At 38.7% G+C, this 26,155-nt stretch overlaps 2 protein-coding genes across 9 annotated transcripts in view; both read left to right on the top strand.

Moving 5' to 3' along the window:
• RABGAP1L (RAB GTPase activating protein 1 like) overlaps positions 1-26,155 on the top strand; it is a 434,830-nt gene that overhangs the window by 140,271 nt on the left and 268,404 nt on the right. The window lies entirely within an intron of this gene.
• Positions 8,463-13,782, top strand: GPR52 (G protein-coupled receptor 52). The gene has a single exon (XM_036342984.1). It carries the CDS (start codon positions 10,362-10,364, stop codon positions 11,445-11,447), a length of 1,086 nt encoding a protein of 361 aa, XP_036198877.1. The 5' UTR covers positions 8,463-10,361; the 3' UTR covers positions 11,448-13,782.

Below are 26,155 nucleotides of genomic sequence, written 5' to 3'. Positions count from 1 at the left end.
GAGAAATCCGCTGACAGTCGTATGGTTACCCTCTTGTAGGTAACTGAGTTTCTTTCTCTTGCTGCTTTTAAGATTCTCTCTTTGTCTTTTGCTCTTGGCATTTTAATTATGATGTGTCTTGGTGTGGTCCTCTTTGGGTTCCTTTTGTTTGGGGTTCTCTGCACTTCCTGGACTTGTAAGTCTATTTCTTTGACCAGGTGGGGGAAGTTTTCTGTCATTATTTCTTCAAATAGGTTTTCTTTTCTTTTTTTTTTTTTTAATATATTTTTTATTGATTAAGATATTACATATGTGTCCTTGTCCCCACGTTACCCTCTACCCACCCCCCGCCCCCCGCTCATGCCCTCACCCCCCCGTTGTCCATGTCCATTGATTAGGCCTATATGCTTGCATATAAGTCCTTTGGTTGATCTTTCCCCCTTACCCCCACCCTCCCCTACCTTCCCTCCAAGTCCCGACAGTCCAATCAATGCCTCTCCGTCTCTGGATCAGTCCTTGTTCATCAGCTTATGTTGTTCATTATATTCCACAAATGAGTGAGATCATGTGGTATTTATCCGCTCTCCAGTTCCATCCATGCTGTGGCAAATGGTAAGAGTTCCTTTTTCTTCTTCCTCTTCTTAAAGAATACCTTTCAGCATTTCATATAATGCTGGTTTGGTGGTGATGAACTCCTTTAGCTTTTTCTTATCCGTGAAGCTCTTTATCTGACCTTCTATTCTGAATGATAGCTTTGCTGGATAAAGTAATCTTGGTTGCAGGTTCTTGCTATTCATCACTTTGAATATTTCTTGCCACTCTCTTCTGGCCTGCATGGTTTCTGTTGAGAAATCAGCTGACAGTCGTATGGGTACTCCCTTGTAGGTAACTGACTGTCTTTCTCTTGCTGCTTTTAAGATTCTCTCTTTGTCTTTTGCTCTTGGCATTTTAATTATGATGTGTCTTGGTGTGGTCCTCTTTGGATTCCTTTTGTTTGGGGTTCTCTGCGCTTCCTGGACTTGTAAGTCCATTTCTTTCACCAGGTAGGGGAAGTTTTCTGTCATTATTTCTTCAAAAAGGTTTTCAATATCTTGCCCTCTCTCTCCTTCTGGTACCCCTATAATTCTGATGTTGGTACGCTTGAAGTTGTCCCAGAGGTTCCTTACACTATCTTCATATTTTTGGAATCTTTTTTCTTTTTTCTTTTTCGGTTGGGTATTTTTTGTTTCTTTGTATTTCAAATCTTTGACTTGATTCTTGGGATCCTCTTGTCTGCTGCTGGATCTCTGTAAATTATTCTTTATTTCAGTCAGTGTATGCTTAATTTCTAGTTGGTCCTTTTTCATGTCCTCCATGGTCTCACTATACTTATTGAGGGATTCATTAAATTTATCGGCGGTTTCCATAAAATTCTTGAAAAACCTTATAAACGTGGCCTTGAACTCTATATCCAATCGTTTGCTTTCCTCCATTTCTGCCATTTGTGACCTGTTTCTTTGTCTCCGCATTTTGGCAGCTTCCCTGTGTTGATAGAGTGGCCCTGCGCGTCAGGTGTCCTGTAGGGCCCAGTAGCTCAGCCTCCCCAGTTACCTGGGGTGGACACTCTTGGTGCCTTGGTTGTTGTAGAATCACTGGGAGGAATTGACCTCCAGGCCAATTGGCTGTGAGAATCAGCTGTGTCTAAAGTAGGAGAACTTCTGTGCTGAAGACACCCTTCTGGGGCAAGACTTGCTTCAGTGGGGCTTTGGTGCTCACTGAGTCTGCTCCCTGAGTGTGTCCCTTATGGATCTGAGGAGTTGCAGTCTGGATGGTCCCCCTCTGACCACTGGGTACAGTGGCTCCTGGATCTAAGGAGGTGCTAATTCAGCCTCTGCCTGAGGCCACACAGCAGGAGCCACGAAGAGGCTCAGCTGTGAAGCAATGCAAGCCGCTGCGGGGCCTTGGGCCTTCTCTTGGAAGTTCCGGGTCTGCCTGGTTCGGCTGCAGTTAGGTACATTCACATGCAAAAGCCTCTGCCGCAGCCTGGGTGGGGCGGGGTCTCAGGGAATCAAAGGGCGGATCAAGGAGCTATGGCTGATTCTCCGCCCGGAGTCGCGGGTCTCAGTGACCCGCTAATTGCTGCAAGCACCTCTGAGGGAAAGCCGCCTTCAAGTTCGCCCGCTGCCGGACAGACCAGCTTCTCCCCGTATGAGTCCTGGGTCCCCAGAGTCTTCCCGGAACCGGAGTTCAGAGCAGTCGGGAGCTTGTGATTCAAAAAGACAGCCGTGTCCTCAGGTGCCACCCCCTTTATTTGCTCGCGGGCGAGCCGGCCGTACCTCTGCACTTGTACCTCTGCACTTCACCTCTGCAGCTCCTCTGGCTCTCAGCGTGCTTTTCTTTCCTTCTAGTTGTAGAATTTACACTCAGCCAGCCTTTCTGTTGTTCTGGATGATGTTTGCTCTGTCCTTTGCGGTAATTTTCAATTGTTGTGTGAGGCGACAATTTCCCGGTGTTTACCTATGCCGCCATCTTAGTTTCCCCTCCAAATAGGTTTTCAATATCTTGCTCTCTCTCATCTTCTGGCACCCCTATAATTCTGATGTTGGTACGCTTGAAGCTGTCCCAGAGGCTCCTTACGCTATCTTCGTATTTTCGGATTCTTTTTTCATTTTGCTTTTCCAGTTGGGTGTTTTTTGCTTCTTCGCATTTCAAATCTTTGACTTGATTCTTGTGCTCCTCTGGTCTGCTGTTGGGAGTCTGTATAGTATTCTTTATTTCAGTCAGTGTATGCTTAATTTCTAGTTGGTTCTTTATCATAACATCGAGGGTCTCATTAGATTTCTTGTAGATCTCATTAAGTTTATCGGCGGCTTCTAGACAGCTCTTGAGAGACCTTAAAAGTGTGGTTCTGAACTCCATATCTCCCATTGACAATTTTGTCCTGTTTCTTTGTCTCCGCATTTTTTTTAATTCTTTCTTGGTGCACCCCCTAGTGGTCTTTGTGCGCAGTCTTGTTGTAGTTAAGCCTTGATTGTTGTAGTTAATACTGGGGGGATTTGACCTCCAGGCCAACTGGCTGTGAGAGTTAGCTGTCTTAATTTTTAATATTATTGTAAAATGTTAGTTAAATCCAATTTTGTATGATTTTAATACTTTTAGGCATTTCTAAAATCAAAATTCTGCCCTAACTGGTTTGGCTCAGTGGATAGAAAGTCAGCCTGTGGACTGAAGGGTCCTGGGTTCGATTCTGGTCAAGGGCACATGCCTGAGTTGCGGGCTTGATCCCCAGTGGGGGGCATGCAGGAGGCAGCCAATCGGTGATTCTCTCCAATCATTGATGTTTCTGTCTCTCCCCTCTCGGAAATCAATAAAAATATTTTTTAAAAAGTCAAAATGCTTTCCTATAAAATAGAACTTTTCTAGCCTTTTAAAAAATTGGCATAAGATTGAAATATAATATCCTATTAGTTTCAGGTATACATCATAGTGATATGATATATATTCCTATATAATAAAGAGGTAATATGCAAATTAACCCTCACACCCTCAGAAGATGGCAGCCTACGACCAGGCTGGCAGGGGGGTTAGTTAGGGACGACCAAACGACTGAACAAGGAGGCTGCATGGGGCAACCAGGCCGGTGGGGGCGGGGGGCAGTGAGAGGTGACCAGGCTGGCAGGGGTGGCAGTTGGGGGCAACCAGGCCAGCAGGGGGGTCAGTTGGGGGTGACCACCAGACTGGTGTGAGGGGCAGTTAGGGGTGACCAAGCCGGCAGGGGGGTGCAGTTTGGGGCAACCAGGCCAGCAGGGGAGGGCAGTTGGGGGCTATTAGGCTGACAGGGAGGTAGTGAGGGGCAACTAGGCCAGTGGGGGGGCAGTTGGGAGTGACTAGGCCAGTGGGGGGCAGTTAGGTGTGACCAGGCCTGCAGAGAGGGACAGTTGGGGGTGATCAGGCTGTCAGGGGGCAATTAGGGGCAATCAGGCTGGCATGCAGAGGCAGTGTGGGGCGATCAGGCCAGTGGGGGAGGCAGTTAGGGGTGACCAGGCAGGCAGGCAGGTGAGCGATTAGGAGCCAAAGGTCTAGGATTGTGAGAGGGATGTCCAACTGCCGGTTTAGGCCCAATCCCAGGGATCAGGCCTAAACTAGAAGTCGGACATCCCCCGAGGAGTCCCAGATTGGAGAGGATGCAGAGGGTACAGGCTGGGCTGAGGGGACCCCCCTCCCCAAGCACAAATTTCATGCACGGGGCCTCTAGTGTGTGTGTGTGTGTGTGTGTGTGTGTGTGTGTGTGTGTGTGTATACATATATATATATATATATATATATATATTTAAAAATAATCCCCACATTAAGACTACTTACCATCTATCATTATATAAAGTTATGACAATATTATTGACTCTATGATCTATGCTGTACATTACATCTTTATGACTTATTTATCTTATAACTGGAAGTTTATACCTCATAATTCCCTCCCCTAGTTTCACCTGCCCCCCAACCCATCCCCTCTGGTAACCAACAGTTTGTTTCTTATACCTATGAATCTGTTTCTGTTTTATTTGTTTTGTTTTTTAGATTCCACATATAATTGAAATCATATGATATTTATCTTTCTCTGTCTGACATATTTCACTTAGCATAATACCCTCTAAGTCTATTCATGTTGTTACCAATGGTAAGATTTCATTTTTTATGGCTGAATAGTATTCTATTATATATTCACTGAGTGGCCAGATTATTATGACCACCCCTCAGTACTTCGTTGGGCCACCTTTTGCCTTCAATACTGTGGCGATTCTTCTTGGCATTGACTCCACGAGATGTTGAAAGGTGATGTGAGGAGTCTGACACTATGCCTGATGAATAGCACTGTCCAGTTCTGTGACATTTGATGGTTGTGGAACCAGCTGCCTGATGGCTCTTTTAACTTTGTCCCACAAATGCTCAATTGGATTGAGATCTGGTGATTGTGGGGGCCACCTAAGCAAGGTAAAGTCTCCCTCATGTTCTTGAAATCACTTCTGCACAATACGAGCACTGTGGCATGGTGCATTGTCTTGTTGGAAGAAGCCATCTCCATTGGGATACACCATCAACATGATAGGATGAACTTGATCAGCAGTGATACTTAGGTATGTTGTGCTATTCAAACGTTGTTCCACATGAATTAAAGGGCCCAAATCTGCCGGGGTCCAACCCCAGCAGGTCCAGGGGTCCCCAAAGGTGTGGACAGAGTCGGCGAAGAAGGAATGACACGGAGACAGTGTTCAGTTGATCAGCAGCCTAGCCAGGATCTCCAGCCAGGATCTCCAGCCAAGTTCTGGTCTGGATCTCCAGAGAGGTTCTGCTTAGGATCTCCTGCCAGGGTCTGTGTCCATGTTCTCTTGCTAGGTTCTCCAGGTTCTCCAGCCAGGTTCTGTAGCCATGTTCCCTCGCTAGGTTCTCCAGCCAGGTTCTGTCCAGGTTCTCCAGCCAGGTTCAGTCACCAAGTTCTAGTCAGGTTCTCTTGCCATGTTCTATAGTCAGGTTCAGTCGAGGATCTTTTGCCATGTTCTCTCCAGCGAAGTTCTTCTGTCTCTAGAGAACGTTCTGTGTAGGTTCTGTGCCTAAGTTCCGTCTCTCCTCGTTCTGTCTTCTTACACCTGTATTTATACCAGTTGATTCCAATCCTATCAATCTCTATTTCAAAGGTTAGGGCGTTTCTTATCTCCATTCCAGGGAGTAAAGATTATGTAGCTTAAGCATGATTGTTCGTAGTTAAAGTGATTAATTACCCACCTGGCACTTAGTTAAGAGGTTTTATTCCCTCCCTAACTTCAGGGGAAAATCCCTACCTGGGGAAACAACCTTTCTCAGAGACCTTGGTTAAAACACATAGTGCCAAGAAGGTGAGCAAACATATTAAGAACAGTATGCCATATATGCCAGGTCCCTTGAAACAGCAAGCATGGACCGGCTCCTGGCACAAATCATGCCAGGAAAACGTGCCCCAAACCATAACACTGCCCCCACTAGCTTGAAGGGTTGTACTCATGCATGTGGGGTGCATGCTTTCACACTGTTTCTTCCAAATTCTCACACTGCCTTCTGCATGATGCAACTGGAAACGTGATTCATCGGACCACATGACTTTTTTTCCAATGCTCGACTGTCTAATCTTTGTGTTCCTGTGTGAATTGGAGACGTTTTGTCTTGGTAACTGCAGACAGCAAAGGTGTTCGAACAGGCCTTCGGCTTCCATATCCCATATGATGCAGTGTACGTCTAATTTGCCTACAAACGTCAGGTGGTCATAATAATCAGGCCACTCAGTGTGTGTGTGTGTGTGTGTGTGTGTGTGTGTGTGTGTGTGAAATCCCATATTCAAAGGATGTTAAATCATGTTGTTTACCCATATCTTCAGAAAAAAATCACTTCTGTTGTGGTAAACAACCTGCTTCCCTATTTATAATGGTCTGGCCCTCTAGCAACTTCAGTGCGAAATTATAGTTAATTTGCCTACAAACGTCAGGTAGTCATAATAATCTGGCCACCCAGTATATATATATATATCACATACTATTATTCATTCATCTATCATGGACATTTGGGTTGCTTCCATATGTTGGCTATTGTAAATAATGCGGCAGTGAACATAGGGGTGCCTGTATCTCTTTGAATTTTTATTTTCTTCGGATGCACCCCTATGTTCACTGCAGCATTATTTACATTAGCCTTTTTATATTAAATTTAAATATTTACTTTCAAACCTCAACATGGTTCTCATTCTAAGATTGTTATTCTAACTTGTTTATAAATTTTTCTGGTAATGAAAAATGCACTTCCATTCTCTTTACCTAAACCCTTAAAAATTTTAGCAATAATAGGTCTTCCTGAAAGGCAGATCAACATAAAGGAAAGAATAGGGCCTCTGTTCTTTACAAATTGTTGTTTGAAATCCAAAAGAATTCTTCTTAGACATTTCCTGACTGGCAGCCATTGGTGGAAAGGAGAAAAAAAAAAGGATGGGGTTCATAAATACCATGTTAATAATGACAGTTTTGACCCATTTCAATCCTAGGTTCATGACTCTGTAATAGGCAAGTTATCATACCTTCTCTAGAACCCTTTCTCTTCTCTTGGGAAATGATAATGATGGTACCTACTTCATAGAAAGTTAGGTTTTTATAAGCACATAGCGTAGTGATTGGCACATAGAATGTACTCAACAAATGTTAGTTCTTTTCCATTTTCATCTTTTTATTTAAATCATTATCTAAGGATCCCCCCCCCCCCCTTGATTTTTAGAGAGAGTGAAAGGGAGGGAAGAGGAGGAGGAGAGAGAGAAACATTGATGCGAGAGAGACACATCAACTGGTTGTCGCCTGCACATGCCCCAAGGTTCATGCCCTTGCCCGGGAATTGAACCTGCAATCCTTCAGTCTGTGGCCCAATGCTCTAACCACTGAGAAGCCCTTCAGGTTCCATTTTCATCTTAATTTCCCTAACTTAATTCTGAAATATTGGTAAATTATTCTAAATCACTTTTAAGAAAAGTGCTGACCCCATAAGAATTATGCTTAAAATAGTGAATGTTTGTTGATAGTAACTCAAAATAAATGAAAATGTTTTTAACCTTCATCAAATAAATGAGCTAAATTTTCTTTCTTTGAACATGGGTATGGGTAACTCAGGTACTGTATGACAAGTTCTTTGACTCGTTGAATCTTTTTCATGTTAGGGTGAAAAGTGGATTAAGCAAACATTCTGCTTATTTTTAATACCTACTCTTCTGAGGTCATATTTGACCTTAAGTATTTTCCCAAATTGATTTCAGTGTACAGGTGTTAGCTCCAAGGCTTTGTTTGTACAGTTAACTACATCAAATTCAGCAGGTTAGTGTGGGTGTGGCGGGGGTTTGAGAGATTAGGGATTTCTAACTTCTGTTAATCAAAATATAACTATATTTTAGAGAATAAAAATAGTAACTATAGCACTTGAGTTCATGAAGACTTAGCTGATTTTTAATAATTAATAAGTTTTTTCTGCCAATGAGCATTAAATTACTGCTGACTTTTTAGTGTCATAGTACCTTGTGGTAGTTTTTCTGCAGGGTTTAAAGGTGTATTCCAGTTTTGTTTTATTTTTCCTGTCCTGTCCAGAGGAAATAATCTTTACAAATGATACAGGGAGACTATTTCTAGACGTCCATACATGCCATTAATATGTTATAAGGATCGGTCAGTCCCATTGTCTTCTTTTGTCAATCTTGATCGGAGCTTGCCGAGTAAGTCTATAAGCCTGCATGTGCCTGGCAACTGTTACCTAGTGACAGTTTCAGCTGCTGTAGCCATTGGCTGTGCTGTTGATTGGGGCAGGAGGACCGAGTCACCTTTCTGATGGTGAGTTCTTCTGCATCAGCTCAGGATGAGGAGGAGGAGCCCGGCTCCAGCTCAGGTGGAGGCAGTGATGCCGAGCGATTGTGAAGAATATCCTGACAGCATCCTGGAAGCTGCATCACAGTGAGTCGGACTTCTGAATCGAGCAGCTCATAACAGTGAATGTATGTGAGGAGCACTGCCTTATTCCTGTAACAAGAGAACTATTTTGTGACAAGTGAAGCTGGGAATGTGAAAGGAGGAATATCCTGTGGCTGTTTTAAAAGAAGAAGGACTTCCCTGCATGACTTGGTGATGCACGAGAAAATAACTTTCAGAAGAGTGCCGCTGCATTGTTCCTGAGGAAGTCTGTGTTTTTAACCTATGGCATTTCTTCAAAAGGTGTGACAACAAAGGCTGACAAGCGACTCTCCGAAATGCCTATACTTTAAAAAAGACTTTTGACAATGTTAACCTTGTATCAGGACGACCTTGGAAGCCTGTTGGGTGGATTCATTCCTGCATTAATCCTTTCAATATTTCAGACTCTAGGATTTAAACTCATCTTGATGTGTTAGAGGTATTTTAAAACAAAATCATTTTACAACCTACCCAATGGCCCCTATGCTAATTGAGTACTTGCTCAAAATAGAATGCAGAAATAGAAGAGACATTTAAAAAAACATATGGCTGCTATATAACTGCAAAAAAATGCAAACAAGGTAAATTTCTACTTTCAGAAGATTTAGTTCAAGTTTCTTTATTGTGTTAATCATCTAATGAAAATAGAAAAGGCAGAGAAGTATAGGTTATGCTGTCTACTAGAAATACCTAAGTAGTAAATAATGGCAGCATTTCTAGTCAGATAAGCTCAGAGTAGATAGGAAAGTTTCCATTATTGTCTAAATTTCATGTAAATTCACAGATATATTTGAAACATAGGTGTGGTTGCAAGGTGAGCAATAACTTTGAGCTGTATATTTTATGGTCATGCTTCATTTTAAGGAAGGTGGCATATCAGACAATGAAAGTTAATGATGCTGAAATTAATAGCAAAATAATGTATTTTTCTTTTGAAAAGGAAGAAGTATAAATTACATTGTTGATGGTAGCACCAGTAACTGTAATATACTAAAACTGTTTTTTTTTTTTTTCTGAGCACTTAAAAAATGCATGCAGAATGAAAAGTTTGTCATATTTTGTCAGGTGTTAATCCATTACCTATTATCTTCCTACTGGAAATATGTATTGTTTTGTTTTGTTTTTCGCATGAAAGCTATATGGCAATCTGGAGTCTGTTACCTCTGTTCTACTCCTTTGTGCCCAAATACAGATGAATCTTTTGGAATTAGCCTTTTCCAGAAAGAGGGTAGTGGTGGCAGTTCTTAGCTTCTTAAAGAAATGAGAGAGAAATGGACCATAAAGTTGACCCACCAGCATCAAACCCTCAACTGAGCCCCAAAACACTCTTTGTCACAATGAACTCTTTCTTAGCTTTCCAACCAAATCTGAGATCTTAATTATTTAAATTCTAAAATATGAATCCACTTCTTATGTTAGATGAAACAGGAATCCTGAGACAATTTCAGACTTTTTCTTTTCTCATTCTTTCTAGTTGATCCTTAAGAAACAGCCTCTCTGAGGAGGACAAACAACCCACAGAAGCTTTTCTTCTCTTGGCAATTGCTTTTTTTCTTTTTGCAGCTTTAATTTTTTATTGTGCAAGGTGATAAATCCATTTTCCCTAGAAGTGCCTTGTGTCTGCAAAAAGTTGTTTGAGACCACCAGAGGATGCTAATGGTGACCTTTCTCCACCTCTGCTATAGCTTATTCTCCTCCCTCTCCCCTTAAAACTGAGGTGTGTCACTGCTCACTGAGGCTGATGAAGAGACTTGAGTCCTTTCTGGGATGCTCAGCTGTGACAGAAGCACTGCCACCATCTCCTGAAGCTGATTCTGAGACTCTCAGGTGCAGAGTTTAACAGATGCTGGCAGGGCACCGGCTTGCTGTAGCCCAGGCTGCAGGTTCCCTCAATTCCAAGCCATGAACGAATCCAGGTGGACTGAATGGAGGATCCTAAACCTGAGCAGTGGCCCTGTGAATGTGTCTGAGCGTCACTCCTGCCCACTAGGATTTGGCCACTACAGTGCAGTGGACATCTGCGTCTTTGAGACAGTTGTTATTGTCCTGCTGACATTTCTGATCATTGCTGGGAATTTAACAGTCATCTTTGTCTTTCACTGTGCTCCACTCTTACACCATTATACCACCAGCTACTTCATCCAGACGATGGCATATGCTGATCTTTTCGTTGGAGTTAGCTGCTTGGTTCCTACTCTCTCGCTTCTCCACTACTCCACAGGTATCCACGAGTCACTGACTTGCCAGGTTTTTGGATATATTATCTCTGTTCTCAAAAGTGTTTCTATGGCATGTCTTGCTTGCATAAGTGTGGATCGTTATCTTGCAATCACCAAGCCTCTCTCCTACAATCAACTGGTCACCCCTTGTCGGCTGAGAATTTGCATTATTCTAATCTGGATCTACTCCTGCCTAATTTTCTTGCCTTCTTTCTTTGGCTGGGGGAAACCTGGTTACCACGGTGACATTTTTGAATGGTGTGCCACCTCTTGGCTCACCAGTGCCTATTTTACAGGCTTTATTGTTTGTTTACTTTATGCTCCTGCTGCCTTTGTTGTCTGCTTCACTTACTTCCACATTTTCAAAATTTGCCGGCAGCACACCAAAGAGATACATGACCGGAGGGCCCGGTTCCCGAGCAATGAGGTGGATGCCTCTGGAGAGACTGGACACAGCCCCGACCGTCGCTATGCCATGGTCCTGTTTCGGATAACCAGCGTATTTTACATGCTGTGGCTCCCCTATATTATTTACTTTCTTTTGGAAAGCTCCCGGGTCTTAGACAATCCAACACTGTCCTTCCTAACAACCTGGCTTGCTATAAGTAATAGTTTTTGTAACTGTGTAATATACAGCCTTTCCAACAGTGTTTTCCGGCTAGGCCTCCGAAGGCTTTCCGAGACAATGTGCACGTCTTGTATGTGTCTGAAGGAGCAGGACACACGAGACCCCAAGCCCAGGAAACGGGCCAATTCCTGCTCCATTTGAAGAGAACTGCCCAGTAAATCAAGTGTAATGGATAGTGGTTTGTGTTCATAGTCTTGATTCATCTGGAAATTTGCCACTAGAGAAATATTTACTTGAATAGTAATATGAGATGAAGGGACTAAAGGTTTCATTTTTTTCTCTTTTTTCATGGAGGAAAAAACTAAAGGAAAGGATGTATAGAGAGTAATCTCATGAGATAAATATAGCATGTGAGTATCAATGTGCAGTAGTGGGAAAAATTAAGCACTGAGGATGACAAAAGTAAGCCAGATACTCCAGAGGATGCGAGCCAAGCCCCTCGGTGTCTTTCTCTCTGATTGAACTCTGTCCTCTGTCTTTGTCTCTGATTCTTGTCTCTTTACTCTCATTGTGTTTGTGGAAATTACTTGCATCGATTTTCCTCTATAGAAAATTGCTACATATTATATATGTGGCAAAGTATAATCTTTGGCATCAAAGTGTACTTTTAAACACACTGATCTGAAATCCGTAAGTGGTCTCTCATGGATGTATAGTAAGCATTGTATGTTAGTACCTGCCACACAACCCTTTTTGCTTGTGTTTTTATAATCTCCACAGCACACATTTTCTGCCATGAGCAAAAAACAAACAGTATTTTTCTTTTATCAGGGTAAAATGATGCTCCCCTCCCCTGTATTCCTGCTGTATTTCCCTTTATCTGCATCCTTTGGTACCTTAATTCAGAAGTGTCTTAGCTAATGAAAGAATCTACTACATAGAGCAATCAAAATGTTAAATAATTTATTCCTTCCAACAAAGCAATCAATAACCAGTATGAGATATTATGTTAAATCTTTTTAATGGCTTTTCGAAACATTTTTTCTGATTTCTTTTAAATTCTTTCACATTCCCAAAGTGGTGTCCCTTTTGCTATATAGTAAAGCTTTGTTTTCCTTTAATACAATCAACAAATAATTCTAATGCACATGGTGAGTACTCACCCAGAAGTGAGGCATTGCTCTTAAAGCTATTTGGTGTGTCTTTTTTTATTTTTAAGACTAAAATATTGACCTTTTTGTGTTAGGTTTACAAAACTTACTGTTCTGTCCACCAATCATCTGTGTAATATGCGTTTGCACATAGTATATTTTTTACAACAAAGAAAATGTAAATGACATTTTGTGATCTGTGCCTAATGTTTTCTTAGCACAATATATAGATCAATGTTGCTTAAGTCACCAACATATGGAAAAAATATACAAAAACTTATTTTAGTGAAAAAATACTTTTGTGTAGCTGTTATTTAGATCTTTATATTAAATCAAGCTGTATTCTTAGTGCTGCTGAGAATATAATATACTTAATTATGAAATACAGGTGACAGCTTTCAGTATTTTCTTTTGTAATGATCTGTTTTCATATTCAGAGTTTAAATTAGCTTATTTTTTAGTGTGCTACATGGAATTGTGTAATAAATTGTCAGGGGTTTAGATGTAACAAAATGGCATTTGGGAATTAGTAGTGAAGCAGGTCTGAGTGGTAAAACATGTAAATCTTACTTTTTTTTTACCATAATTTTCCTGCCTGATAGATATTTTAAATTTTATATCAAACTACTACTGAGTATTTTTCTTCTCAGCATTTTTGATTTGTTTGTTTTATGAAATGCATTAATGAATGTGCCTACGGAAGCCAACCATGTTGCACACTGGTGGTTTGACTTCATAGGCCCTTTAGTGGAAATGTCATCATTCTATTGAGGTTGTTCTGAAACCCTGTATATTTTTTAAAATGTAAGAAAGGTTTAAAATAAATAATAAAATAGTATTCTATATATCAAAATCAGACTTTGCTCCAGTTTAATAAAATACTTAACTTGGAACAAGAGTTTACTTGTTTGGGATCAAAATTTAACTGTTTTATATTTCTGTGGTTTGGGTTGCTTACATTAATTCTTTTCCCCAGTTTGCAATTGGCATCTTGGAAAAGTTGAAATGCACATTTTAAGTTTAGATCAGTTCAATGAAACATGATAATATAACTTTTCAGTGGTCATAAATAGGACCTTCAACATGTATTATTTGAGAACAAACACATTTTGATTCCTTAAGTTTGGAGTGTACAGATAGTTAGAAAAGACTCAGAAGATGACCTGTATAGGAACCGTGAGGTCATGTTTATTGCATTTTCCTCTTCTAGTTTTTTCTAATAATAATTCTAACAACAGTTATGCGCCAGGCACCGTGTTAAGTTTTACATGTGAAATTTAATCCTACTATGACTCTTTGAGATAGCTACTGTTATTCCCATTATAGAGAGGAGGAAACTAGAGAAAAGTGACTTATCCAAGGTCACTCAATAAAGTCAGTGTCAGAAGTTCAGTAATACCCAGTTGTCCTGGAGCCAAAGCCTGCACACTTAACCACTATACATACTCCCTCCACCTCCCCCACCTCCCCCACAAAAAGCGCCTTCAAACCTTTGTACCTCTTTTCATACAAAAATTCTCTTTCTTTTTTTCTCACCTAAATCTTTTGCTTCACTTCTTTTTCTGTTCTGGTGATATCTTTTTTCTTGATCTTACAAATCTCTTTGATGAAAACAGCAATTTTAATAAGCCCAAACTTTCCAGGTTAGTCTATAATCTGTAATCTATAATCAAACTATTTTTTAAAATAGTAAAAGTGAAACCCCAGGCATGGCATTTCCTTGACATTACTTTTGTTCATTTTTGTTAAGTTTTCCTTGAATAGTTTTTAAAAAGCTCTATAAATTTCTTATTGAAAGAGAATTTTTTTGAAGAAGAGTAGAAATGGAAGTCTTTATTGTAGCCTGAAAGGGGAGCCACTATGAGGCAAGTTTTAGGTTTAGAATCTCTATTTATTGTAATGTTTCCTGTGTAACTCTAGGGTAAGCCACTTAACTTTCTTTTGACATACTTTAATATGTGTATAATTATAAAATAAGGTAATACTTATTTTGAAACAACTCTGTTTTTTTCAGAATAATGCGTTTTAAGAACAGGAAGCATAGCTGTTATTCTCATCATTATATAGTGTTCTGTGATAATTATCCAATTTGGTTATAAATGACAGAATATATAATTTATTATGTGAGTGTACACATAAATGATGTTGTTGTGTTAAAGGACTGTGCTCTGTCTCTCCTCACCCTGAAAACTAATTTATATATATACATAACAAGTATGTGATAAACAAGTAAAGAAGAACAAGATATGGAGAAGTGCTATGTAACATGCTGAGCATAGCATCACTTGTGTTCAGGTAGAAGCACTGGCAGTGCACAGGAGCCTGTGTTACTGTGGATGCTCTATTTTAATGTTTTAGGTTCCAACAGTTGACCTTTTCTCTGAGCAAAACTATTGTAAGATTAAGAAGGTTATGTAGAAAGTGGCATATTCTACAGACAAGTATATAGACATTGGGGAAAACAAAATGACCAGTGTTTCTTGGAAATGAAAGTTTTATCCAGTGCTAGTTTTGCTCTATAATTTAAAATATTCATAACTTTTTAAAAATAGTAAAAGTGGGCATCTTTTAAAATATTAAGTGATGTGATTAGGTACTTCTTTATTAATATTTTATTTACAATTTATTTTTACAATGAGCATTTACTTTTTTAATAATTAGGAAGAGAAAATAGTTTTAATAAAAATAATGTCTATTTAAAAAATATTTTGACATTTCACTAAACAGCTTTTGTTCTTTCTATAAGTAACATTATACAGTTTTGTCTTAAAACTATTTTGCTTTGATGATAGTTTATATGATTTTCATAATACTTGTTATTTTAGATAGTTTTTCAGAGAAATTTGATGACCTTCTACTTATGATATTAGATGTTCTTATTTTTGCTTCAACACAAATGGTTTGAAGTGTTATTTGCTGAATTTGAAATGGATATCAATCACTGTAAGGTTTTTTTATGCACCACTGATGACACCTTCTAGCATTTTTTCCCACATCTTTAACAAAAGGATGACCCTGCATTTCATAGATTGGCAGGATTCTATTTTCAGTCCCCCCATCTAAAAAGGTCATATCTATAACTTTTTAATGGTAATTTTATTCTATTCTTATATATGTTTAGAGGCCCAGTGCACAAATTCATGCACATTGAAAGGAAATTAATTAGAAGGTGGCTGGAGGGGTGGGACTGGGCAAATCCGGCCAGACATGCCCTGGAGCCAATCTCCCACGGTCCCTCTACAGCTAGCTGCACCTGGTGTAGCCAGAGCTCGAAGGGCATCTGCAGAGTGAGCGGGGTCCCTCTGGCAGGTGGGGTCCCTCGGCCTGTCCTGCAGGGACCAGGCCAAAACCGGCAGTCCGACATCCCCCAAGGGGTCCCAAATTGCGAGAGGGCGAGGCCAGGCCTTGGAACCCACCGGTGCATTTGTGCTCTGGGCCTCTAGTATGCATATAAGATTTTTGGTTAATCTCTTCCCTCCCTCCCCCCTCCCCTCTTCCCTCTGAGATTCATTAGTCTGTTCCATCTTTCCATGCCTGTGGTTTCCGCTCCTGTGTTGAGTGTCTGCTCCCTGGTGGTCAGTGTGCGTCATAGCTACCAGCCGGTCAGCCAGTCAGCCGGTCACTTAGGCTTTCACTAGTATATATATATACTAGTAGATTGCCCATGAAGGTGAAAATATCACAGTAATAAATCTAGCAAGTGTCTGGTGTGTCTGATAGATATTAAACATAAAACACATAGGATATCAGTACCTTCACCATAGTAAATGGGACCATATTAATTTTTGAGATTCTAAAATTTATAGATGATAAATATCAAGAAACATAGCACATAGAGTAAAATTTATTGAATGGTAGTATTTGCTAAAATTCTAAAACTTTCCCAAATGCTACTTTATTCAAGAGAAATCACTTTTATCTTTGACTTTAAAAATTTGACTCCAATTTTATTTTATGTTTTCTACTTAAGCAAGTGTAAATATGGTTGATGCCAGTTAAAAGTGCCCGAATAAACTTTATAAATTCAAAGTTGTGGCATTATTTTAGTTGAGAGGCCCCCACAAACACAAAATCAAGTATAAATGTATATAGCCTGTTCATTCAAATTCAAAATATAGCCCTGGCCAGTGTGGTTCATTGTTTGGGCATCGTCCCATGCACCAAAAGGTTGCTGGTTTGATTCAGGGTCAGGACACATGCCCAAGTTGTGGGTTTGGTCCCCAATAGGGGGCATCCAGGAGGCAGGGGATGGATGGTTCTCTCTCACGTTAATGCTTTTCTCTCTTCCTCTCTCTAAAAACCAATAAAATATCTTTAGAAAAAGAATGTCAGACTATATCTTTGAACGCAGTGCAGACTGTAGCAAGCGGTGACCAGTGTTTTGTCTGTGGTTATGCTTGTCACAAACCATTGATCACGGATATACTCAGTGTAAAATACAATTTTAAAGCAGTTATGTTCATAATAGAGTTTGAAGTTTAAAATAGGTATTATTAGATCATACATGTTATGCTAATAGCCTCTTCACAGTTATTTCATTTACTTTTTCAGGAATTTTATAATAAAAATGTTAAATTGATATTATAAATGATAGATGTAGAGAAGATTAAAAGATAATTTGTGAAGAAGCCAATAAAAAATTCCTGAAAATACTGGTTTTAATGTTTTACTAAGTTAAAATATATTTGGAATTTTCTTATATTTATTATTTTGACAAGGAAAAGATGATTCAAAATTGGTTTTTCAGAAATGCTTGCAGTTATGAATTTCAAAGTCGAGCATAGTTCTTTATTTGAAAGGAAAAAACCACTGTATAATGTATATCTAGGTTTTTGTGAAATGTTTTTCTTGCCAAAGGTTAAAATTTAAAATGAAGTTGTATTAAAATTAAAAATTGCAAATAGATATACATTCAAATTGCTGCTCTCTTCAAATAGATTTTGAGGAAAAACTCACTATCCCAAAGATTAGTTTATTATCCTACTTCCACCACTCCCAGGCAACTAAAAAATCTTATGTGTCTAAGATCTTAAAACTTTACTGGTCATGGCATGTATGGGGGGGCAACTGATGGATGTCTCTCTCTCTCTCTCTCTCTCTCAAATCAGTAAAAAACATGTCCTTGGGTGAGGATTAAAAAAAGAAGATAGCAAATTATCAGGTTTTCATTAGTTTGACTTCAGATGAAAAATCTCAGAGATTCATTAGGTCTTCCTACCCTTTTCAGAGTACTCAGTAGACTGGAGGTGTTAAGAGAAGACCTCAAGGACTTCTTATAGAGATTATTCGAATGTTGATATTGTGTCTATTTCATATATCCACCAACTTGCCCTTTCATGTTAGCACCTTTTAATTTCAGACAACTTTATAAAAGAATGAATTATAGCTAATCACTGTAAACTTATTTCCAAATTCTGCCTCTCCTGATTTCCATCCCTTTTACATAACTAATTTCTCCTTTTTCATCTTCAATCAAGATTCATTTTGTGTGTTTTTTAATTTTTAAAGAAGTATTACCCCTTGAGGAAGTTTAGGGGTCTAAAGGCAAAAAAAAGAAAATTAAATACCCATTGTTCCATTACTGATATATAATTAGATATAACAACTTTTCAATTTCTTCTTTTTTTTCCACTATGGACTAACACTTTTTCTATATACTAGTAAAGGATATTTTGGCCCTGCTGTCATGGCTCAGTGGTTGAGCGTCAACCTATGAACCAGGAGGTCACAGTTTGATTCCTGGTCAGGGCACATGCCAGAGTTGCAGGCTTGATCCCCAGTAGAGGGCATGCAGGAGGCAGCCAATCAATGATTCTCTTTCATCATTGATGTTTCTCTCTCTCTCTCTCCCTCTCTCTTCTTCTCTGAAATCAATAAAAATATATTTTTTAATTTTAAAACAAGGATTTTTAAATGCAGTTATTTATAATATAAGCATTTTTGATGTTATTGTATATTCTTTATGAACATCTTTATAAATAAAACATTGTCTCTATTTAGTATTCTTACAATTTTTAAGAAAGAAATACTTAGTTAAAATGTATGGAGATATTTTAAGATTATTTATACATATTGCCAAATTGCTTTCCAAAAGGAGCGAGCCAGTTTATCTTCACACCAATAATTATCAAGCTATGTTGTTTCACCACAAACTTTCCAGCAGAAAGTCTACAGTAACAAGTAAATTAAGGGAATTGATTTTCACTTTATTCCCTCCCAGCTCCTTTAAGAGGTTGTTTTGTTAATGCAGTTTTTTCTGGTATTTGTTTTCCTAGCATACCTGCCCCCCCCACCCCCCTCGCCAAATGTAGCTAAAATGGGTCTGCTGAACCTCATTTAAAGAAATAATTCTTTATTTCAAAGGTCTTTGAGCCCAGATTATCTTCTCACTTTATTAGTTCACCATTTACTCTGCTGCTGCTTGGTTAAGACCAGCCGTGGGCAAACTACGGCCCGCGGGCCGGATTCGGCCCGTTTGAAATGAATAAAACTAAAAAAAAAAAAGACCGTACCCTTTTATGTAATGATGTTTACTTTGAATTTATACTAGTTCACACAAACACTCCATCCATGCTTTTGTTCCGGCCCTCTGGTCCAGTTTAAGAACCCATTGTGGCCCTCGAGTCAAAAAGTTTGCCCACCCCTGGTTAAGACCATGTTATTTTCAGAACACGGAATTCTGTTAATGCTCTTGCCCTGTGATTGGTGCTATCTTCAGCATTGCCTATTTCAGTGTGTGTTGTGTGTGCCCCAGGACCATCTGTGTACTGAAGTTTGAGAAAGACTTAGAACATGTTCTTCTGCCCCTGTTACAGCAGTAACATCCCTACTTGCCTCTCCAGGAAGGGGAGGACCTTTTACTAAGCAGACTTTTAGGTCGTGGATCCTTGGAGTGTATGTGGGCATCAAGACTTCAGCTGTTAAGGGCTGCGGACCCCAGGCCTGGTTTTGACTCTAGGATTTACCTGACCCGCAGAACTATGGGGACAATTCCCTCAGCAGCTTTACCACCTTGAAGAAGTCCTACCTGGTGTGGATGTGAAAAGAGCAGGGGATGCTCACACATCTGCATCTTTTCTCTTCATTGTGTCTTTTACTCAAATCTCTCTATATTTAGTGGCTATTCAATATTTATTGAGCTAAGTATAAAGTGCTTTCTATATATTAAGTCATTTATTTCTTGAGTTCAATTGAACTTAATTATCCAAATTAACTGTATTTTTGTTTTTTTCCACCACCCCCCCCCCCCCCCCCCCAATTCAGTGGAGGTGTGGTTGTACTGAAGGTTACCGCAAATCCTTTTCCCCTCTGCATTTATATTAGAGACTAAGTGAGGAAGCCATAAAAATGAGTGTATTAGGAGAGTCGAATGATTACTTAATATAGGTATCATTTAATATAGCTATTCTCTCTAATTGAATTCTTCCTTCCAAACCCCATAGTGTAGGCTTTGAATGTGTTTTAAAGGAGGATGAATGCACTTTGGGAAGATTTGAATTTTGGATAATTTTTATTTGCATTCAGCTGAAATGAATGTCTTTCTGAATTCTTTATGATGATATAGAAAAAATTAAAATTCTATATTACCCCAAACCTTCTCATATGTTAGTAGAACTATTGTTCCAATCTCTGGTCTTCTCTTTATCTTGGAGCATTTCTGGTAAATTATGGTTTTGAAGCTCATCACCAGCTTTTCTCAGAATATGCTCTAATATATCCTTCTTTAAATGGTGCTCAGAGCTGAATATAATGTTCTGTATGTAACATGACCAGTGTCAGAGGAAAGTGGGTTATCTTTTTTGCTTGCTTTATATTTCATACTGCTAATTTTTATGCACAAAAGTAAATTAGATATCTTTGTTAGTTATGCTTTACTGTTTAACATATTTATTTTCAATAAACCCATAAATATTTTTCACACCTTCTTAATTATACGTTCTTTCTCTACATGTACAATGGTGTGTGTTTTTTTAAAACCTTATCTTTCTCTCCCTTAAATTTCATCTTGCTAGAGCTGGTTCATTTAGTCCAGTTTTTTTGAATCTTCATTGTGTTTTGAATATATTCATTAAATGTTTGCCATCTTTAAATGTGATAGACATAGTTAATGTATAAGGCCAGATAATTGATGTTTAAAAATCAAGCTTTGTCGCCAAAACTGGTTTGGCTCAGTGGATAGAGCGTCAGCCTGCAGACTGAGAGGTCCCGGGTTCGATTCCGGTCAAGGGCATGTACCTGGGTTGCGGGCATAGGATGTGCAAGAGGCAGCTGATCGATTTTTCTCTCTCATCCATGTTTCTAACTCTCTCTATCTCTCTTCCTTCCTCTCTGTGAAAAATCAATAAAATATATTTAAAAAAAAAAATCAAGCTTTGTCATGGGTCCCTAAGACCACCTCCAGGTTTGGTGATTTGTTGGAAGGATTCATAAGATTGGCTATACCCATGGCTAAGAATTATTGCAACAAATGGATATTAAACAGAATTAGCAAAGGGAACCAGATGGGAGCTTTTAAGAGTCCTCTCCAATGGAGTCACACAGTTTCCACTTAATTCCTCCAGTATGTAGTGACAGCACGTGCAGTGTTATGCAGCTCATTAGAGACTCAGCACCCCAGGGTTTTACTGGGGGCTGGTCACACAAGCATCCTTGGCTGAGCACCTACCAAAATCCCAGACTCCCAGAAGGAAAGCAGATATTCTATTTAATAAAAGCCCAGCGACTGAAATGGTGGAATGACCAGAACTACCAGAGACCAGAACACCACGGCCCCTCGTCCCGGCTGGCCCCACCCCTCAGGGAGCAGTTAGGGGCGATCGGGCAGGCAGGCAGAGGAGGTTAGGAGTGATCAGATAGGCAGGTGCGTGATTAGGGGCGATCAGGCAGGCAGGGGAGCATTTAGGAGCCAGTGGTCCCAGATTGCAAGAGGGATGTTCGACTGCCAGTTTAGGCCCGACCTGCAGGAATCCCTGCGGGATCGGGCCTAAACTGGCATTTGGACATCCCCTGAAAGGTTCTGGATTGTGAGAGGATGCAGGCTGGGCTGAGGGACCACCCTTCCCCATGCATGAATTTCATGCACTGGGCCTCTAGTTTAATATAAACCATATTGTTTGCATAAATAATCCAGGTACAATGAGCTACCCTTATCATTTAGGAAGAGTTTTATATCATTATAGGGAACTGTTTATCAGCCAAGTTTTTAGAAGTTAGCCAAGGGCTAACCTTTCGAGGAGGCTGTTTTAAGGATAGGCAGTTCCAGGTCTGCTATATTAACTCTTCTCTATACATTATGTTACATTGACATTTACTAGAATAGTATATGTCTAGTGTGTTTTGAGATTGGTGCAATAAAATTCCCTATATATACACCAAGGTGGTCATTTGCTTAGAAGTAACCTTGAATGTAGGCCCTTTTAATGAGATTAGACCTGTTATTTTTATTTATTTATTTAAAAATATATTTTTTTATTGATTTCAGAGAGGAAGGGAAAGGGAGAGAGAGAGAGAGAAACATCAATGATGAGAAAGAATTATTGGTTGGCTGACTCCTGTATGACCCCATTGGGGATCGAGCCCACAACCTAGGCCTATGCCCCAACTGGGAATCGAACTGTGACCCCCTGGTTCATAGGCCGACACTCAACCACTGAGCCACACCAGCTGGGCTAGACCTATTTTTACAGCAGAAGACCTTTTGTTTGAAATGCACCTTACCTTACCTTACCACTTAATGTTGTTTCTTGTATACAGCAGTTTTAGTTATATAATTTTGGTAAGAATATTTAACAACATTTGCCTCTCATTTTTCTTCCTTATTACTAGTTGCCAAATAGTTACTAATTTTGTGAGTTCCAGACTTCCAAATTGCAAAGATTGTTTACCTTTTATAAAACCTAGTTTTTCTCTAATTTTTATTATTATTTTAACCTTGTTCTTGATTGTATAAGAGAAGAAAATTAAGAATAGCAAGAACAATATACCCACAATTTGGAACAAACAAACTAAAGCTTCATAATTTAAATTTCATGAATTACATTTTATTTAAGTTGTGACAGGAAAGGTACCATTTATTTTAGAGTTGTAGAGCATTTATACAAGTGCAGAAACCTTTTTTTTTTTTTTTTTTTTTTTTACCATTTGAAAAGTATGTAAAATATTGGTAGATATTTTGGACTTGTCAGAAGAGAATATTTTATTTTCTAAGCTTATACTTTATACTGAGTTATAAATTTTTAAAAGGCCAAGAAATAAGTGTTAAAGTCCCTTTGCGTATTCATTTAGCAAATGTAACTATAATTCAGTATGATTATTTGATACTATTTACTATAAGAAAATTTGCCATTTGTATTTCATAACTACATTTGAAATATAGAAATATTTTAATACAGATATCTTTAGCATTTGGAGTATATTTTTCAGGGAGATTTTTAAGAATGCCTTTTAGTTGAATTTTTAAGATGAAAATAATGACCTTTTTTGCAGTTCTGCCCAAGGACGAAGGATTGGATGACATTTAAAAATGATCCTTACAAGAGCTGTAATTTTGTGATGCTCTCCCCATTCCTCATTTATTGTTCCCTTTGAATATTTCCACAGAGAACACATCCTCAGGGATTGAACTACCATCCTTTGCCAGGTGCTCTGAAATGAAGCTCTAAATCTGGCCTTGTGCCTTTTCTCTAGTTACATGTATCTAGTATTCAGATTCTTCATTTCTCATAAAAATTGAAACCCCAAAAATTATAACGGGAACTCACTATTGCCAACTCTTATTCCTTAAACTGACTGTCTCATTTGGTTTTGTTTTCTTATTAATTGCTTTGGTACAGCTTACAACTCTGTGTATGTAATAAATGTCCATTTCCAGCTTACAGCTCTGTATATTTAATAAATGCCTATTGGAAAAAGACTACAAGACTTTCTTCTCCCTCTCTCCCCATTTCATTCAGAATACAATGTGTATTCATTTTTCTGTGTTCTAAGATACCTTCTCTGAGTTACCACTTAGATCACTTTCTTTACTTTCAATCTTCATGTATAGTTTTATTATATTCTTTATGTACTTTGAATCATATGAACTGTGATTAACTGGTGACCCATGGACACAGTCTCCTACTCCTAAGAATCCTTTCAGAATTAACAAGGTGACCACTTTAATTATTAGGGGGCTCTGTGGCTTAGAAGATGCTTCCTAGTTGTGAGCCAAAGTTTTCTTTCTTGAAATGCCTACCATTTGGTCCTATGTCATCTCTTCTGGAGAAGAACAGAAATGTCTTCTTTTTTATATAGTACATCTGATATGTGAAAACTGCTCTTATATCTTCCTTCTCTTCCCAGATTACACATCCTTATTTTCCGACCCTTTACTCATTCATCCATTTAGCAAATATTTATTGAGCACCTCTTAGGTGCAAGGCACTGTTTTGAAATACTTAGAATATGGTGTTGAACAAGAATGATGGGCTCTCTTTCCTCATAGGGTTTATTCCAAATAGAAGTAAACCAAAAGTGTTCCAAATTAAGACACTGACAAGTAAAAGAGAAGATAATTTCAGATTAGGAAACATGCCATGAAGAAAATAACACAGGGCTATAGGATAGAGAGGCGTAGAGATGGGAGGCTACTGCTTCTCCATGTACTTTGGTTTCCAAATGTCTCATCATCTTGATTGCCCTTCACACGACAACACTCACGGCCTTTGGTACCATGAAAATCCATACAAGGGCGGGATGGACTTTGACCTGCTGTTGTCCTATATATATAGGAAGGTAGAAACATCTTAATTATATGTTCAATGGAGCTTTTGGACTACTAGATCCACAAGACCACTGTTAAAAAGCCAGAGAGAAAAATTTAGACCTTGTCGGACTTAGACACAGTGTTCTCTAGCCCAGTGTGCTCTCACTTACAGTGGATACAGTGGGATTAACACTTGCCATACCTAGACAATTTGTTTCCATTAGTGCAGCCCCAGATATCCTTAGTGGGTTCAACAGCAGGGTCACCTAGCTTTGTAGTGTACTTCTTCAGGTCTGTTGGTTTCGAACAAGTCTTTTACCAGCTCTTTCTCTATTCTGAACTTGGAAAATCATTTTATTGATCCTACTTGCAGAGCTTTACAGTCCTCCCTATAAAATTCAATCTCACCTCCAAGCCCTTCCTTCTCATTTTTATGTGATCCCTTTGGATCTTGTAGATTTGAAAAGCTTACCTCCTCTGTTGTTTTTCAAGTCAGCAATAATGAACTTAGCAAACAGTTTCCTTCTACGTGGATTTTGCTTTATATAATTAGCACATCTTGAGTATGGCTGTATATCTACCTCTAATTCTTCCTAATAACTAGTTATACCTTGATGTAATGTTAATATCTAGTTGCTATGTTCCCTCTTGTTTTCAATTGTTTCATGAGATATTTGCTAGAGAGGGAGAGGCATACTTGTTAAGCCTGCATTCTAAAGTCAATTTATTTTTTTAAAATTTAAACTCTTTATTGTTTAATGTATTACGTAAGTCTCCTTTTTCCCACATTGACCTCCCCCTATCTTCCTCCAACCCCCAGCACATGCCCTCCCCCCACCCCTTCCCCCATCTGTGTCCATTGGTTATGCTCATATGCAATATTTGGGTTTTAATTTTGTATTCTTTTTCCTATTATTTGTGTAATACTGAGCATATTATCTAACCTCTCTGACCATTGGTTTCCTAATAATTGTTCCTCTTCATGGGGATTTATGAAATAATGAATATAAATCACCTATCATAGTGCCTGGTATATAGAAAGGAGAGCCCAATAAATACTAGCAACAGCCAACTATAGTTATTGTCAGCCCTGCAAAAATTAAGTATATTCCATCTTGGGTTTTCCTGAGCTAAAACCCTTTAAATGCATGTTCACGTACACAAATACACACATAGCTAGATTTTTGCCATTTTTTTCTTAGGGATGAACACAGTGAAACACTTTTGTTTTTTAAGTCTTATATGTCGTCTGTCTAGAAAAAGCATCAAATTTACCAACTTTGAAATCCATTTTTTTTAATTGAAAGCTTAAACTTTATCTTCTCATTTACCACCTTTCCAGTGGTCCCCAGTTCTCAAAGTTTAGCAATACCAAATCTTTTAATGGCCTTTGGTTTCTCTTTGAGCCTAAGTCTAAAATGAGTCATGGTCATGGGATGCTGAAAGTTAATATGAAAATTGCCTGGGTATTTCACTTAGTCACAAAGAATAAAATTGTTGATAGCAGGGAAGGGACATATTTATAACACAACTACTTTACGACAAGAGCTGTGAAAACATCTTTATATAGAATATATATTTTTTGATCTCAAATCACTTTTTAAAAAATTTTATTTTATTTTTTTATATATATTTTTTATTGATTAAGATATTACATATGTGTATATAGAATATTTTATTTAACCCTTTTAGTAACTTCATTTCACAGGGGAGGAAATTAGCACCAGAATTTAAATATATCTATTAAGTGGTAAAATATATAGAATTTGAATCCAGCTTTGTCTGACACTAAAACTATGTCCTTTCCCTCCCATATATGCTGCCTCCTTTCTTCCGGCTATTTGGCAACTAACATTATACTGACATGTATATTAAACTCAAGATATTAGTACTATTTTTTTTTCCCCACTGGGCATCTGTCCCTGGGAAGCTAATAAATGATTGCCCTAGAGATTTTCAAAGTCAGGAAATTGGTGAGGATCATGACTAAAGTTGTCAAGTTTCCCTACTTAGGA

This window comes from Myotis myotis, unplaced genomic scaffold (genome assembly GCF_014108235.1).
Source record: "Myotis myotis isolate mMyoMyo1 unplaced genomic scaffold, mMyoMyo1.p scaffold_m19_p_18, whole genome shotgun sequence".
NCBI classification, from domain to species: domain Eukaryota; kingdom Metazoa; phylum Chordata; class Mammalia; order Chiroptera; family Vespertilionidae; genus Myotis; species Myotis myotis.
The sequence above is the reverse complement of the archived record's forward strand: the minus strand, read 5'-3'. Positions and strand labels throughout refer to the sequence as shown.